The sequence below is a fragment of the Cervus canadensis genome, chromosome 2 (assembly GCF_019320065.1).
Source record: "Cervus canadensis isolate Bull #8, Minnesota chromosome 2, ASM1932006v1, whole genome shotgun sequence".
Classification (NCBI taxonomy): domain Eukaryota; kingdom Metazoa; phylum Chordata; class Mammalia; order Artiodactyla; family Cervidae; genus Cervus; species Cervus canadensis.
The window spans coordinates 8,719,928-8,736,640 of NC_057387.1; the positions used below are offsets into that span (position 1 = coordinate 8,719,928).

General features: G+C 38.6%; 1 protein-coding gene across 1 annotated transcript in view; it reads left to right on the forward strand.

Moving 5' to 3' along the window:
- The window catches only part of COPA (COPI coat complex subunit alpha), a 42,745-nt gene that overhangs the window by 7,883 nt on the left and 18,149 nt on the right, over positions 1-16,713 (forward strand). Inside the window, exons 5-12 of the mRNA XM_043451796.1 lie at positions 684-760; positions 1,480-1,589; positions 5,794-5,903; positions 7,398-7,497; positions 8,084-8,219; positions 8,759-8,841; positions 14,674-14,824; positions 15,762-15,828. Coding sequence (XP_043307731.1) covers positions 684-760; positions 1,480-1,589; positions 5,794-5,903; positions 7,398-7,497; positions 8,084-8,219; positions 8,759-8,841; positions 14,674-14,824; positions 15,762-15,828 — 834 coding nt within the window. The remainder of the gene's footprint in view (positions 1-683; positions 761-1,479; positions 1,590-5,793; positions 5,904-7,397; positions 7,498-8,083; positions 8,220-8,758; positions 8,842-14,673; positions 14,825-15,761; positions 15,829-16,713) is intronic.

Below are 16,713 nucleotides of genomic sequence, written 5' to 3' on the forward strand. Positions count from 1 at the left end.
ACTGTTTGTCATTGCCATGAAGGACTTGCTGAAGACTCTTGCCTAGAACAAGTTACCATTCAACTGGAAACTTAGGAAAAGCTTATTTCCTTTTATTTTTTTTTTCAGTTTAGTAAGTATGTGTGTACCTTGTGCTCGTTAAGTTCTCTGCTTAACACCAGAGAGACAGCTGTGACTAAGAAATACTTCCTTCTCTTAAAAAGTTTAAAGACTGTAAAAGGGCTGAATTTTTTTTACATGTTACTTTCTGCTTTCTTTTCTGAGACTCTGGAATTTTTTGAGACTGGATGGTCTGGCAGGGACAAGTCAGACTTTAAAACAATATTCCAGTCTTAGAGTTAAACAGAGATCCTTTCACAGGATCTTGATTTACAGGATTAACTATTTATAAATATAAATCACATATACATAAGCACATATGTAAATGTAAATGTATATTATACTATTTGTCTCTGAGACTCTGTTATGGTCTGGCTTCCACTGTTAAACCTTATAGTTGAAAGTCCCGAAGTTGGGAAGAGCTGGTGGAATGGTAGGAGGAACAGACAACTAGCCTGGTAACTCAGAATCGTTTAGAGACTAGCTGGATGTCAGACAATGAAATATTTCCTCCAAAGAGAGAAATGGAACCTGGAAGAACACATCTGTTAATGTTCAAACCCTTTGTCTGGAATATTTTTCAGGAATATCCTTGGATTCTGAGTGCCTCAGATGATCAGACCATCCGAGTGTGGAACTGGCAGTCTAGAACCTGTGTCTGGTAAAGCAGGAGACAGCTCAAAAACACCTTCATTTCTAGTTTTCTCATAATCAATTTCTCTTTAGAACAGTCATCTCCTGTCCCTAATGGGCTGTGTCTGTTGATTAATTACTGATTGTATTTGTAAGACACTCTTGTATATAAAAAAATAAATACAGAAGCAATCTCATTAGTAATATGTGAACCTGGATTTTCTGATCATTTCTTTCCAGGGGAAAGAAGTCATATAGCTAGGCTTTTGAGACAAAATTTTTAGCTGGTTTTCAGTTCTGTTTCCAAGAAACGTGAGTCAGGGTCTAGAGCTCTGTCCTGCTTTGTGTTTGGTTATAGAGCTTTTTATAAGTATGTAAGGACCATTTAAAGTGACGTCCTTTAAAAGGGATACCCCCTTAAAATCTAACAGATAGTTTTAGTATGAATAAGATTTCATTTATTTTGATATTTTAATGCATCGTTAATGAGAGGAGTGCTGTGCAGTCTCAGTTCTTTTGAAACTAGTAATAAACACTGAAACATTACAAGCAAGAAGAGAGCCAAGCTTGAAATAGCCGACTCTGCTTATTATTATTAATTCAGAATTGTTAAGATGACTTGCCTTGGCCTCCAAAAGAGTGTAATTGGACCTTCATCTGTTCAATGTGGAATATAGCATTTAACATGTAGGAGTCTGTTGATTCCTACCTCTAATTTGGTATTGTCTTTTTTTCTTCCTCTTGCAGTGTGTTAACAGGGCACAATCATTATGTAATGTGTGCTCAGTTCCATCCTTCAGAAGACCTGGTCGTATCAGCCAGCCTGGACCAGACTGTGCGCGTTTGGGATATTTCTGGTGAGCTGCCCAAGTTCAGGGGACAACCTAGTTGTGTCTGGCGCAAAACTGCAATTGCTTAAAATAGTGAGGGTAGTTGACTTGGAACAGAAAAATTTAGAGTATTCTGTTTTCATGTAATAGTGTCTTTGTTTCTGAGGATATTAAATGTGGTTTGATGGTTCATGTTAGAAGTATTCTAAGGAAAGTTGTTGCTCTAGAAAATTTAATTTTAAGAAAATTCCACATTTTAGTTAGATCAATCTTTGTACTGTTGGGAATATTTAAGAATCAAGCTTTCCACTAAAATAAGAAAAATCTTTGACAGAAATGAATTTTGGGAATAGATTAGTACAGGGAAACAGGGCTTTTAGATCCTGTGGCTTCATTTAGAAATAGGAAAATCCTCCTATTACATACCATCTACTGTAAAGAGAGTGAGGGTTGGAGGAAGGATTTTCATGTCCAGAAAACCTTTTAACAGGCAGACTTCTAGGATGAAAAATAACTTGTAGATTTTGAGTAGCTGGGATAATTCTTCTTTTCACAGTTTATATACAGTATCTTAATTTGGAGATAAGAATTTAAATTTTTAGGACTGTATAGAGAACTGAGAATTTAAATGCAGAGAAAGGGCTGTACCTATGAGATTGACATACTAGAAAAATGGAAGTGCTTTCTTGAGAAATGCTGTAGGGAAATGAAACTAAATGCTATAGTTCTTTGCCCAGTTAAATTTATTTAGCAGTTGCTAAATTGTTTCTAGTTGTTTGTTGCCTTAGAAATTCTTAGAGATTGGACTCTGAAAAGTCCATGGCTAGTCCACAGAGCACTGTTTTCATTCTGTGAAAAGAAGGACTGCTTGTAGGTCTTTTCCAGGTTCTTTGTGGTAACAAAGAAAGTTGATAACTTTTCCCAACTCCTTGTGTCGTGGTGGGCCGGAGCAGTATGATATTAATACTTGCTGTTCTAACAAACCATTAATAAACAGCAAGTTGAGAATTTGGATTCCTGGGTGCAACATGTGGAATGTTGTAATAGCAGTTATTTAAGATTCATGTCGTATGGAAATAAGCCAAGGGGAAGATGAGGACAGTTGGAAAGTAAAAGCTCCGCATCATGCTCTGCAGTTTTCAAAGGTTCAGAGTTAAGAAAGAAGTGGTATAAACAAGACTGTATTGGAGATAGGGCAGTTGCACTCTCTTCTGCTAGGGCTTCTGCCATTGCAGTTTTCCGTCAGACTAGCTGGGTTTTTTGAAGTACACCCAGATGTGACCAGCCATGCCAGCAGGAAGAGTGGGGCACAGGCACTGTGGATCCTGTGCCCTCTCCTCACTGCTAGTACCAGGGAGCTTATCAGTCACTCCTCCAGTAACCAAGCTCTGACCTTCGGTAGTTGTTAACTGTGCACACTTTCAAAGCACCCTCTCTGTCTCAGCATTTAGGAGCCAAATGGAGCTGGGTCCCAGTTTATGCTGTTTGAGCTGACCAGGGGCATTTACTTAGAATGGCCTTTCTCAACTGGGGATCTGTGAGAGAGTTACCTGCTACTAAGACACTTTTTAGTGACTGTTTTCTCAGTTCTAAGCATGGTATACAGGTACTGCCCTTCTAGATCACAGAGAAGTGAATTTGTTATATGCATAAACCAATCCTTAGACCATTGGGGCTTAAATCTTTCCTAGAACCTGGGATTGGGAAGGGCCTTATACTGCTCCACTCTTTAAGAGTAGTGTTGATGCCACCTGAAGCTGGCAGAGCAGTTTCCCTGTGACCTAGCAAAAACAATTTGGTAATCCTTAGGTAAATGGATTCTCTTTGGTCATCATGAAATGCCCAGGGCAAGAAATCATTTTCTTCACTTTCGTAGGAAAACATATTTGCGTCACAATCAAAGGCCCTAAATCAGAGAAGAGAGGGAGAAAGTATGACCCCAGTTGGGGTTTATACTTGCTCTTGAATGTGTAAAGTGCATGGATTACTATATAATAACATTACAATTGCTATACTTGGTGTGTGTGGTACTGAAAATGTTGTACTAATGTTGCTAATGTTAATGCTTTCTTTACCATTTCTAAGTGTTTTTCTATACTCACAACTCTCTTGATTTCCAGTAACCCCTTAACCAGAATGGAAGGAGATGCTTTGGTATTTAACCAAGTGGAAGGAGCTTTGGGGATAGACTTACGCATTCTTCCTCCTCTAGAAGTCAGCATACTCTTTTTAGCAGAGTTCTTTTGCCTTGGTTCAAATAAATCTGAACACCGGAAGAGAAATTAGCAGTCAGCTCTGTTAGGAACTAGAGCTAATATTGACAGTATTTCCAAGAGGAAAAAATTAGTTCTGAGTCAGAAGACTCAAATCTAGAGGACTGGTTAAAATTCTAATCTTTCTGAGTACCTCTCTTTAAAGAGGGACACTCTCTGCACTAAGTAAATAAGAAAACAGAGATTTTTAAGGAAAACCCGTGTTCTAGATACCTCTCCCATGAGGATTAAGCCAGGGGGCTTAGCGTAACCTGATCTTTTGTATTAGCCTGGCAAAAAATATTTGTTTAAAAGGGAATATATTTACAACCTAGATTTTAAAAATAATTTATGTTTTTAGCTTGAGCTTCCAGGTAAACTGACAGTGAGATTGTTTTAATGTGCTTGTACTTTTGCATGTGAAGCCCATGGGATTCAGGGCTAGTCTTTGAAATGACCACTAAAAAACATTACTCTGCTGCCAAACCCTGTACTCATGCTTGTTACTGCTTCCCCTGGCTCCCGCTGGGAAGTGTGCGTCAGACTGGTCCATTCTGAGAGTGTCCTCCCCCCTCTGGATTTGAGTAGCTGCTGTAGAAATTTTCCATCTGTCGTTCAGTCCTAGTGAGTAGCTTGTTGAAGGCTCAAATATTTCTTCTCACAGTATCTTTTCACTGCCTGTCACTATTCATCTGTCTGTTTTTGCTGTTCCACTTTTCCTGGATCGTTACAAGCAATTAAAACAAAGGCTTCCATTCTGTCATACAGCTTTCCTTTTAATGTGTTTGTTGAAGCTTATTGGAGGTGAAGTTCCTCACAGCTGTCTGTCTTTGTATCTTCCTTTGAATCTGTTTCATGCATCAGACTCATTAGAAAAAGTTGACAGATCCCATGAAAGGGATAAAGTGAAATAAGTGAAAGGAGGCATCCCTGTAATAATGTATTTATGAAACCTTGGAAGAATGCTTATTTTATTTTTTTAAGCATTGGCTTTATTTCTGTCTACCAGTTGGCTAAATGCTTATCATGGACAGGGTACAAGATAAGTAAAACTGTTGTGCCCTTTTAAGCACTTGCTTCTCTAATGCTGATGTTTATATGCCATTATAATAGAAAAGTTACATTGTAATTTTAAAACAGTGAAGATACAGTCATTGAACTTAATTTTTTGTATTTTCTTACAGGTGCCAACATTTAGATGTAAAACTACTTAGGTTTTGTTTTCACTGATAGCTTTTTTTCCCCTTCTATTACAGATATTTGGCTTTTTAACTTTGTAAATGCCAAGTAGTTTCATTTTCTTCTCCCCACCTTCCAAATACTCCAGAAGATAGGATTTTAGTCCCAATTGCATTTTCTCATCTATAAACTGGTATTATTATACCTGCTTGCCTTCCTCAAAGGGTTGTCAATCAGATCAACTTTGAAAACTGCAAGATGCTTTTCACCTGTAAGGCAGTAGTGTTATTGTAATTTGGGTTCTGACTATAGCACAGATAATTCAAATTTTAAGGACAGATTGTGGTTGAGCCTTAAGTGCCAGTCCTATACAAATAAGAATGACCTTATCCTGGTGTCTTTTTTCTGCTGTTTTCAAATTACAGGCTGATTTCTCCCTGTAGCCTCTGAAAATTTTAATGACAAAATACATATGTTCAGATCTCTAACCAGTCTCTTGAGCAAGTGTTTAAAGGAATAATGAGAGTTTTGATCATTTTATCCACTGCCCAAGAGTCAAGAAGGAAATAAGAGTACACTTTTTGCAGTTTATAGTTTTACAATATCATCCACCAAATAAAATGTTTTATATTTGAGATACATAAGAGCTCTTGCATCTTTCTTTAGTCTCTTTAAATTTCTTTTCCCCTTCTTTTTCCTTAATTTTAGTGTATCACTGTACCTTTGGGTGCTTTGATTACTGTGCTCGTTTTGGTAACATTATGTTTACATCTTTCATCCCACTCCTCACCCCTTCAAAGGTCTAAGGAAAAAAAACTTGTCCCCTGGTGCAGTGGAGTCGGATGTGAGAGGAATAACTGGGGTTGATCTGTTTGGAACTACGGATGCAGTGGTGAAGCATGTACTAGAGGTACTTATCTCTATAGCCAGTGGCTGGATATGGGCTCTTCTCCAGGGAAACAGTGACAGTATGCTGTTCATTTATTCATTCCTTCAACAGAGACTTATGCAGGGTTTACTGGGTGCCAGGTGCCATTTAAGGCACTGAAAATAGAATGGTAGGTGAGCCAGTAGACAATTGAAGTTTAACTGCTACCTGAGGGAGAATCATGTTACCTTTTAAACCCACTGGGGAGAGAGGGAGAAAGCTGGCATAGGCTCCATCACCATCCCAAAGCAGAGGCCATTGTCAAGCGTCTTGGGAAAGGGGAGGATAGTTAATCAAAGTTATTGAGAACCAGCCATGTGTAAGTAACTTGTTTACATGGTGGAAAAATAGAAAGGCATAAGGGAAAGTAGATTTTTTAAAGTATCTAATCTTTACAGCTGTCTGCTGGTGGAGATACTATTAACTTCATTTTGCAGATGAAAAATTTGAGATTTAGAGAAAGTAAGTTATTTACCAAAATCTACGTGTGTCTTGAAGAAGGAAATGGCAACCCATTCAAGTATTCTTGCCTGGAGAATGCCGTGGACAGAGGAACCTGGCAGGCTACAGTCCACATGCACACACACACGTGTCTAGTAAATTGAAGAACTGAAGTTTGAATTTGTATCTGTCTGACTCCACAACCCAGGTGTTTTTCACCACAGTATGGTACCTCAAAAATACTGCTAACTTGACACTACTTTATCTGTGATTCTGGTACAGAGTATAAACTTATAAATCTTATAAAAGATATCTTAAAATCAGCAGTTTTTAAACTTTCTGGTCTGAGAACCTTTTTATACTCTTAAAACTTATTGAGGACCCCAGAGAGTTTTTATGTGCATTATATCTGTTTTTACCGTATTTATCAGTTTTTACCATATTTGAAATTGAAACCAAGAACTTAAAAACGTGGGATATATGAGGATACAGTCTTATTAGCCATCAAAGCAATGACATCATCACATGTCATGTAACCTCTGTAAAACTCTATATGTGTGGGAGAATAAGAATGAAAAGGGTAAATAGCATTTTAGTATTATTATGAAAATAATTTTTAACATTGCTGGGGTTTCCTAAAAAGTTCTTGGGGATAGAGTTTCTTGACTGCACTTTGAGAATTTCTTGATTAAGTTATAAAATTGGTCTTTATTTTTGAGATGCTAATAGCTGGTTGGAGAAATACAATATAACTGGCCAAGGCAGTATATCCCAAATGCAGATGAAGCTGAATTTGAAGGAGAAAGAATTTGGGAATTCCCATGAGAGTTTGGGAATAATATTGGATAGATTGATGTAGTTAGTGACTCATGGTCAAATCTTAGAGGAGTGGTCCCTTGAGTCTTTTTCACATGGAGTGAAAATCACAGACATCTTTTATAACCATGAGCATGGTCCATTGGTTCATTGCTTTGAGTAATAGATATAAAGAATCACTTTTTTTGATTTTGCAAACCACTTTTTTTTTTGGTACAGGGTCATGATCGTGGAGTTAACTGGGCTGCATTTCACCCTACTATGCCACTCATTGTATCTGGGGCAGATGACCGTCAAGTGAAGATATGGCGTATGAATGGTGAGTGAAACAGTAACAGTGTTATCATACCTAAAACACTGGCTGCTGCCCAGCAAGCTGAAAAAGTCAGGTGTTCTGGATTTAGTGACCTATTTTCCTACCTTAGGTTGTTAGGCTTATCCTGGGAACATGACAGTTGCTCTATTCCCTTTTTTTCATTTGATGGTATCCTGATTTAGAGGAGTATGAACATAATTTTAAATAAGAATTCCATTTATTCAACAGGTATTTATTGAGTACCTACTTTGTACTAACCATTGTTCAAGGCTCTGAAGATACAATGATGACTAAACCAGATAAAATTCCTGCCATATGAGGCTTTTATAATGGCAGCTAGTGACAAGGCAGGGTAAGGAGATGAAGAATGACAGAGAAGAGGTGCTATAGTTGATAGGCAGGTCAGAATGAAATAAAGAAATACTTAGATTCAGAGTCATGAATGAAGAAAATTGACCTATTGGAAAGAAGTGGGATGCTACTTAAGATTTTGTAGTATCTAGCATTTGGTTAAAGAACGTCATAATTCAAAACCCCAAACTTACAGTAGTAGGGAATTGTGGTGACCTAATTCTTTTTTGTCTTTCAGAGTCAAAGGCATGGGAGGTTGATACCTGTCGAGGCCATTACAACAATGTATCTTGTGCTGTCTTCCACCCTCGTCAAGAGTTGATCCTCAGCAATTCTGAGGACAAGAGTATCCGAGTCTGGGACATGTCTAAGCGGTAAGGGGGTTACAGTGGTATGTGACCAAACCCAGGAGAAAGCCCCTTTCTCTCTTTTACTCTGTTCTTTTTAAAAATCAGATTATGACTTTTTGTTTCTTATCATCCTCTGCATATAGAAAAATCAAATTATATTTTATGAAAACTTAAAGGGACCCAGAGATTAGCCATCATTTACAAATTTTCCATCAAATAGAAATTTCTGCTTGTGTTCTTTTTGTGCCTTATATTTAAGCAGTTTCTTCTGTAGCTACAGAAATAAGGAATATTAAATGAAAACAGTATGGTAGAAAATTATGATGAGTGGGGAAGTCTTAATATGAAAATAATAGAGTCGGTTTAAAGTCCTCTTTCTGTTCTTTGGTAGAATTTGTGACTGTCTTTATTTAAAATATGCCCCTTCACTGTACTTGATTTACTTTTTATCAGTGTGCTGGCCTACTTAGTACTACATAGTACTACATAGTACTCTTATGTGTGATAGACTGAAGTTTTCTTGGAAATTAATATTTTTCTTTGTATACCTTTTGCTTTCCTAGGACTGGAGTTCAGACATTCCGCAGGGACCATGATCGTTTCTGGGTCTTAGCTGCCCACCCTAACCTTAACCTCTTTGCAGCAGGTAAGGGCCATTTCTTCTCTTTTTCCCTTTGGTTCAGTTTTTAAGACTTGAGAGTGATTCTCTATTAATTTTGTCTCCAATAAGTGTATAGTAGGATGACAAGGAAAAATAAAAGTCTAAGAGCCATGTAGTTGAAGCTTTTCTCCTTTTCCCCCCTATATGTTCTTGGCACAGTCTTCTTTCAGTGTTCTTTTTCCTCCAAAATTCATTTGATAATGAAGCCCATTCTCTTTCTTTTTGGGGGGTGGGGCACAACATGTGGCTTGTGGGATCTTAGTTTCCTGACCAGGGATTGAACCTGGGCTCTTAGCAGTAAAAGCACTGGGTCCTAACCACTGGATTGCCAGGGAATTCTTCTAAAGCCCATTCTCTTTGATTAGTTCCTTAGTTCCTTTTTGATTAGGAGACTTAGAGGTTCTCAGACTGAGGAGCTAGAAACTGAGTGTTATTCATTCATTTAGCAGATGCGTACTGAGTGTCAGCCCTAGTCTGGGTGCTGATATTCTGCTGCTGCTAAGTCACTTCAGTCGTGTCTGACTCTGTGCGACCCCACCAGGCTCCCCTGTCCCTGGGATTCTCCAGGCAAGAATACTGGAGTGGGTTGCCATTTCCTTCTCCAATGCATGAAAGTGCAAAGTGAAAGTGAAGTCGCTCAGCCCTGTCTGACTCTTAGCGGCCCCATGGACCGCAGCCTACCACTCCTTCGTTCATGGGATTTTCCAGGCAAGAGTACTGGAGTGGGGTGCCATTGCCTTCTCCGGCTGGTAGTCTAGCAGTGTATAAAACAGTGTCCCTTACTTTATAGAACTTTCTGAGTTATAATGGTTTAATGTATTGTTGTATTTGGTTTGTTAATATTTTGTTAAGGATTTTTGCATCTGTGCTCATCAGGGATATTGGCCTGTTTTTGGCTTCTTATGGTCTTCGTCAGCTTTTAGTATCAAGGCAATGTTTTACTCATTAACTGAGTTTGGAAGTGTTCTTTCTGCTTCAGTCTTTGGAATAATTTGAGAAGGATAGGTATTAACTCTCAATGTTGGTAGAATTTACCTGTGAAACTATCTGGACCTGGACTTTTGTTTTTGGGGAGTTTGTGGATTACTGATTCAATTTTGTTAGTGGTATTTGGTCTATTCAGGTTTTCTGTTTTCTACATGACTCAGTCTTGGAAGATTGTATGTTTCTAGGAATTTGTCCTTTTTTTCCTAGCTTGTCTTATTTGTTGGCATATCATTGTGGTATTCTCTTATAATCCTTTGTATTTCTGTGGTATCAGTTGTAATTTTTCCTCTTTCGTTTCTAATTTTATTTGGGCTTTCTTTTTTTGTGATGATTCTGGCTAAGAGTTTGTGGATTTTATCTTTCAGAGAGCCAATTCTTAATTTTCTTTCTTCCTTTTTTTTGTCTCTATTTCATTTACTTCTGCTCTAATCTTTATCATTTCTTCTTCATACTCACTGACCTTTGCTCATTCTTCATTTTCTGGGGTTTTTTTAATACACTTAGACTGCTTGAGATTTTTCTTGTTTCTTGGGAATAGACCTGTTTTACTGTGAACTTCCTCTTAGAGCTGCTTTTGCTGTGTCCTTATAGATTTTATTTCCATTTTCATTTTTTTCCAGGTATTTCTTTCTTCTTTGTTATTTTTGTTGACCCATTTGTTGTTTGTAGCTTATAGTTTGGAGGAGGCAGTGGCAACCCACTCCAGTACTCTTGCTGGAAAATCCCGTGGACGGAGGAGCCTGGTAGGCAGCAGTCAGTCCATGGGGTCACGAAGAGTCGGGCATGACTAAGCAACTTGACTTTCACTTCTCACTTTCATGCATTGGAGAAGGAAATGGCAACCCACTCCAGTGTTCTTGCCTGGAGAATCCCAGGGACGGCAGAGCCTGGTGGGCTGCCGGCTATGGGGTCTCACAGAGTCGGACACGACTGAAGTGACTTAGCAGCAGCAGCTTATAGTTTAGTCTTTATGTATTTGTGTTTTATCTAGATTTCTTCTTGTAGTTGATTTCTAGATTCATACTTCTGTGGTTGAATAAGTCACTTGAAATTATTTCATTCTTAAATGTGTTGAGCCTTGTTTTGTGGCCTAGCTTGTGATCTGTCCTGGAGAATGTTCAGTGTGCTCTTGAAAAAAATGTTCAGTTCAGTTGCTCAGTCATGTCCGACTCTTTACAACCCCATGGACTGCAGCATGCCAGGCTTCCCTGTCCATCACCAACTCCTGGATGGAAAAGAATGTATTCTGTTGCTTTTGGATGGAATGTTCTGTACTAATTCTCTCTGGTCTAATGTGTCATTTAAGATCAGTGTTTCCCTATTGATTTTCTGTCTGTATGACCTGTTCATTGGTGTTGGTAGAATATAATGTCCTCTACTATTACTGTGTTGTCAGTTTCTCCCTTTATTTCTGTTAATGTTTGCTTTATATATTTAGGTTTTCCTGTGTTGTGTGCTTAAATGTTTGCAAATATTATATCCTCTTGTTGGATTGACCCCTTTATCATTATGTAATGCCCTTTGTTTTTTGATATGATCTATGTTTTGAAATCTATTTTGTCTAATATGAGAAATGTCCCAATTTTCTTTTCTTTTACATTTGCATGAAGTATCTTTTTCCATTCCTTCACTTTCAGTCTGTGTGTCTTTAAATCTGAAGTGAGTCTCTTGTAGGCAGCATATAGACAGATCTCATTTTTTTTAATCCATTCAGCCACCCTAAGTCTTTTGGTTGACACATTTAGTCCATTTACATTTAAAGTAATTATTGATACATATGTGCTTATTGGAGGAGGGCATAGCAGTCCACTCCAGTATTCTTGCCTGGAGAATGTCATGGACAGAGGAGGCGACTAGAGGGCTATAGGCTGTAGGATCGCAGAGAGTCGGACAGGACTGAAGCAGCTTAGCACGGCACAGCATGACATGTGCTTGTTGACATTAACTTTTTTCTGGTTGTTTTTGTAGTTCTTTGTTTCTGTCTTGTTCTCTTGGTTTCTTCCCTTGCAGTTTGATGGACTCTTTTAGTGTTAGTACGTGTGGATTTCTTTCTCTTTATTTTTTGTCTGTCCATTGTTTGTTGTTACTGTAAGGTTCATATATATTGAACTGTATATATATATGTCTATTTTAAGCTGATAGTCGCTTAAGTTCAAAGAGATTCTAAAAGCACTCCATTTTTAACACACACCTCATTTGTTTTTGATATCATATTTTTATTTTGTGTATTCCTTAACTTTTTTTTTAAATTTTTATTTATTTATTGCTGTGTTGGGACTTAGTTGTAGCACATAGGATCTTTCATTGCAGTGTGCAGGCTTCTCTCTACTTGTGATATTCAGGTTCATTAGTTGTGGCTTGGGGGCTTAGATCTCACACCCTGCATGTGGCATCTTAGCTCCCCGACCAGGGATTGAACCCACATCCCCTGCAGTGGAAGGCAGATTCTTAACCACTGGACCACACAGGGAAGTCCCTCCCTTAACTGTTTATTATAGTTGATTGTGCTACACCTGACCCTTTAACAGTATGGAAGTTAGGGGCACTGACCATCTATGCAATCTAAAACCTGTGTATAAGTTTACAGTTGAATCTCTGGATGTGTGGTTCCATATTGGAAGGTTCAACCAACCATGGATTATGTAGTATTATCATACACATTTAGTGAAAGAGAACTGCATATAAGTGAGCCAGTGCAGTTAAAACCCATATTGTTTAAGGGTCAGCTGTTCTCCCTGACTTTAACCTTCTTTTTAAGTGGTTGATCCACTGCTTTTACTATGTATTTGCTTTTACCAGTGAGATTTTTTCCTTTCATGTATTTTCTTACTTCTAGTTGTGGCCTTTTCTGCTTAAAGGAGACGTTAACATTTCTTGTAAGGCTGCTTTTGTTGTGATGAATTCTGTTAAGGTTTTGCCTGTCTGAGAAACTCTCCAATTCTGAATGATAGCTTTACTGGATAAGTAATAAGTCTTTTCCTTTCAGCACTTTAAATGTATCGTGCCATTCCTTTCTGGCCTATAAAATCAGCTGATAGTCTTACAGGATTTTTCTTGTATGTGATTGTTTTTCTCTTGCAGCCTTTGAGATTTTCTCTTTATCTTTAACTCTTGCCATTTTAATTAAAATATGTCATGGTGAAGCTATCTTTGGGAATCTTATTTGGGAATCTCTGTGCTTCCTGGCCCTTGATATCTATTTCCGCAGGTTTGGGACGTTTTCAGTCATTATTATTCAAATAAATTTTCTGTTCCTTTCTCTCCTTTGGGAATACTATAATGCAGAAGTTAGTATGTTTGATGTTGTCCCAGAAGTCCCTTAAGTCGCCTCACTTAAAAAAATTTTTTTTTGCTGTTCCTATTGGTTGATTTCCACTATTCTGTCTTACAGATCGCATATCTGTTCTTCTATTTCATCTAATTTGTTGACTCCCTCTAGTGTAATTTTTCAGTTATTGTATTCTTCACTTTTGGTTGGTTTTCTTATATTTTCTAAGTCTTTGTTGAAGTTATCACTGAGTTCTTCCATTCTTCTCTCAAGTTTGGTGGGCATTATTATGATTGCTTCTTTGAACTCTTTATCAGGTAAATTACTTACCTCTTTCATTAGGGTTTTTTTCTGGGGTTTGTTTTGTTTGAAACATCTTGTCTTTTCATTTTGAATGTCTTCTGGCATTTGTTTCTGTGGATTTAAGCAAAACAGCTACCTCTCCAGGTCTTCAAAGAGTGGCCTTGTGTGAGAGCATCTCCGGTGTAGACTGCACCTGGCAGCTTTGGCAGGCTGGCTGGAGCTGGAGCGCACGTGGGCAGGCGTAGTCCCTGGGGGGTGTGGGCCAGTGGCCGTCTTGGTGGGCTGGCTGGGGCTGGAAATGGGCCTGGGGCAGTCCCTGGGGAGTGCTGTCCCTGAGGCCGTGGAACTTTTATTTGTAGTGAAGGGAAATAGACCCATAAAACAGTGAATATGTGAAACATTGTATTGTGAAAACTGCTTTAAAGGAGAGTTAAGCAAAAGTAGGTGGGATAGAGAGGGGAGAGTGTGGGACTGGCTGCTTCAGAGAAGTGAAGAGGGATGACAAATGCGCTGACAATAGGAGCAGCAACTACAAAGACCATGATGTGAGAGGTGTTTAACATGTCAAGGAACATCAGAGTGGCTAGTGATGGGTGAGGTGATAGAAGGTAAGACCAAAGCAGGAGGGACTCTGCCTTGTAGGCCATTAGAACTTAAGATTTTATCCTGAATGAATGGAAAGCCATTGGAAGGTATTGGGTAGGGAAGTGACACGATCTGGTTTATGTGTGGAGTGCACACTTGGAGGACAAAGATTGAAAGTTTTTCTGAAGGATGGAAATGCTAGTAGAGAAAAAGTGAAATGTTCTTAAAAAACAGAATCAGGAAGTCTTTTTAAACCAATATCCATTTGTTCAGCACATACCTTTTATATTCATTACATGATAGTGACTGGGGAATGATGGAGATTATTGTAATTTATGCTCTCAGGGAGCTCAATGTATAGTGGGGGTGATACACCTAAACAATTATAGTGCAAGATAAGTGCTATGATGGAGGTTTGTACAGAGCTGTTAGAAGAACACAAAGGAGGATTTGTCTAATGTGCTAGTATGATAGAGTATTGAGAAAGGATTTACAGGTGTTCACTTGAATAAAGATTCAAAGAATTGTGGGAATTCAGACAAATAAAGATTGCATTTAAATGTCTTAACTTTGTTTGTAAAATACATACACAGTCATTATCTTCATGTATCTGCTGTTTCCAGTTTTATTTCTTACCTGCAGCTAATTCTTTCCTCCCTTTCCCTGTGGCCCAGGCCATGATGGTGGCATGATTGTATTTAAACTGGAACGAGAACGGCCAGCCTATGCTGTTCATGGCAATATGCTCCATTATGTCAAGGACCGATTCTTACGTCAGTTGGATTTCAACAGCTCCAAAGATGTAGCCGTGATGCAGTTGCGGAGGTAAATTAGACTTATTTCTTCCCTCCAAATTGTCTCATCTGTTACCATGATACAGTACCTACAAACTGGACTCTTGTTCTTTTAACAACATTTTGGATCTCATCTCCCGTCACAGATAGATTCCCCAGGAGCATGTTGGGCAAGGTCACGAGACGAATGGGAGCGCCCCTGTTAAGAATGTTAGAGATCCTGAGGAAAGGAAATCATACAGCCAGTTTGGCAGGTGTCTTGAAAACTGGAGAAAGTTTCCGAGTTTCCTGGTTGAGAATAGCCCAGCTTGTTGACAGACCTGTTTGCCTTTATTTGGCATTTCTTTTCTATAGCTCTCTCTTTGCTGTTTGGCAAAATGCACACAACTCTAAACCAGAATATGTGTCTCTAGAAACTCTTAACTCTGAAGATAGGATACCCTCTCGGGTGCCTGGGAAAAGGAGCTGTCCTCTTGGAAAGTCAGCTGTGTTAGCATGCTGAAGCATTCGTGGTTGCAAGCCTTGGCATGGGGGTTTGACAGCCGCCCTCCAGCATTGCTGCAATAAAAAGACGGGCTTATGTCAGTATTCCAAGGGGCAGGAGAAACTAGCCTGAAGCAATCACGTCATGTACTGTGTGGTGTCCACTGCAGTCATGTGCAGGAATCTGTACCCAGGAAGAGCCAATCCCACTCACTGCAGTGAGTGCTCACCATACCTTCTGCTGAATAAGTAGACTTGTACTAGGTGAGCTTTCTAAAAACCCTTCACTCAAAGCTGAAATAGGGGAGTCCCTAAGTCTTGAAGGAAGAAATAGATGCATTATTCATTAATTTTTTATTCTTGATTATAAAAGTGACAAGTATATGTGTAAAGATTAGATAAGAAGGAAGTCCAGGAGTAATTCCTTTTTTCCTGTTTTCATTATCTTTCCTAAATTTCTCTTCTCTTGGTATACATATCTCCAGTGGTTCCAAGTTTCCAGTGTTCAGTATGTCGTACAATCCAGCAGAAAATGCAGTCCTACTGTGTACAGTAAGTAAGCCTCCTAGCATTTCCTCATTTCCCACAGGTCTATTTCTCATGCCCTTAGAGGATCTCTGATGGCTTCTTAGAATCTATTTAATGGTCATTTTGAGAGAGCTGAAATAGTAAACAAGGCTCAAACCAGGTAGATTTCGGTTCTCATGTTCAGGGTTTGTGTACTAAAGTCTGTCATAAGGTTGACAACTTCTAAACTTAATGGAGCATCAAGTCAAATCACCCAAATCACTAAAAGTAATTTGAAAGAGTGTTTGGGACTGTATCCTATGCAAAGGAGATGCTTATCTTGATCTCTCTATTTGGGTGAAAATAGTAGAGCTGATTTTGAGAGGCATTCCTTTCATTATTGTTACCTTGGGGCCTCATTTCTTGCCATACAATTTTTTAAAAAAAGAAACAACATTCTAATTTTAGTGCCCTGGTTGCCAAATCAGAAGAATGAAAACTTATTTTTCCCAATAGGACTTCTAGTTTCTGATCCCAGTCCTTTTTCAATATCTAACTGTCCCATATTTTCCTCCTGGCAATTTTCTTTAATGTCTTTTTTTTTTTTCCTTCAAACAGACTCTAAGTTGATGAGTTTACTCAGGTGGGGCATTGGAATATTGGTCTCTTAATCTGTTAATTTGTGGAATAGAGAGCAGTCCTTGCTTTCATTCAGAAACTATCTGTGTCTTTGGAAGATGAAAGGAAAAGTTGCAGAGAGTCGGACATGACTTAGCAACAACAGCAAGAAAACTTACGTGAATGCTGAATTCTCTGGCAATGAGTCCTATAATTTTTAGCTGTAGAAGCGTCCAAATGTCCTCTGAGTGAAGGGTGTGAAGAGTATAGTTTCAGATTGCTATCTGTGTAATGATACTGTTTTCTATGTCA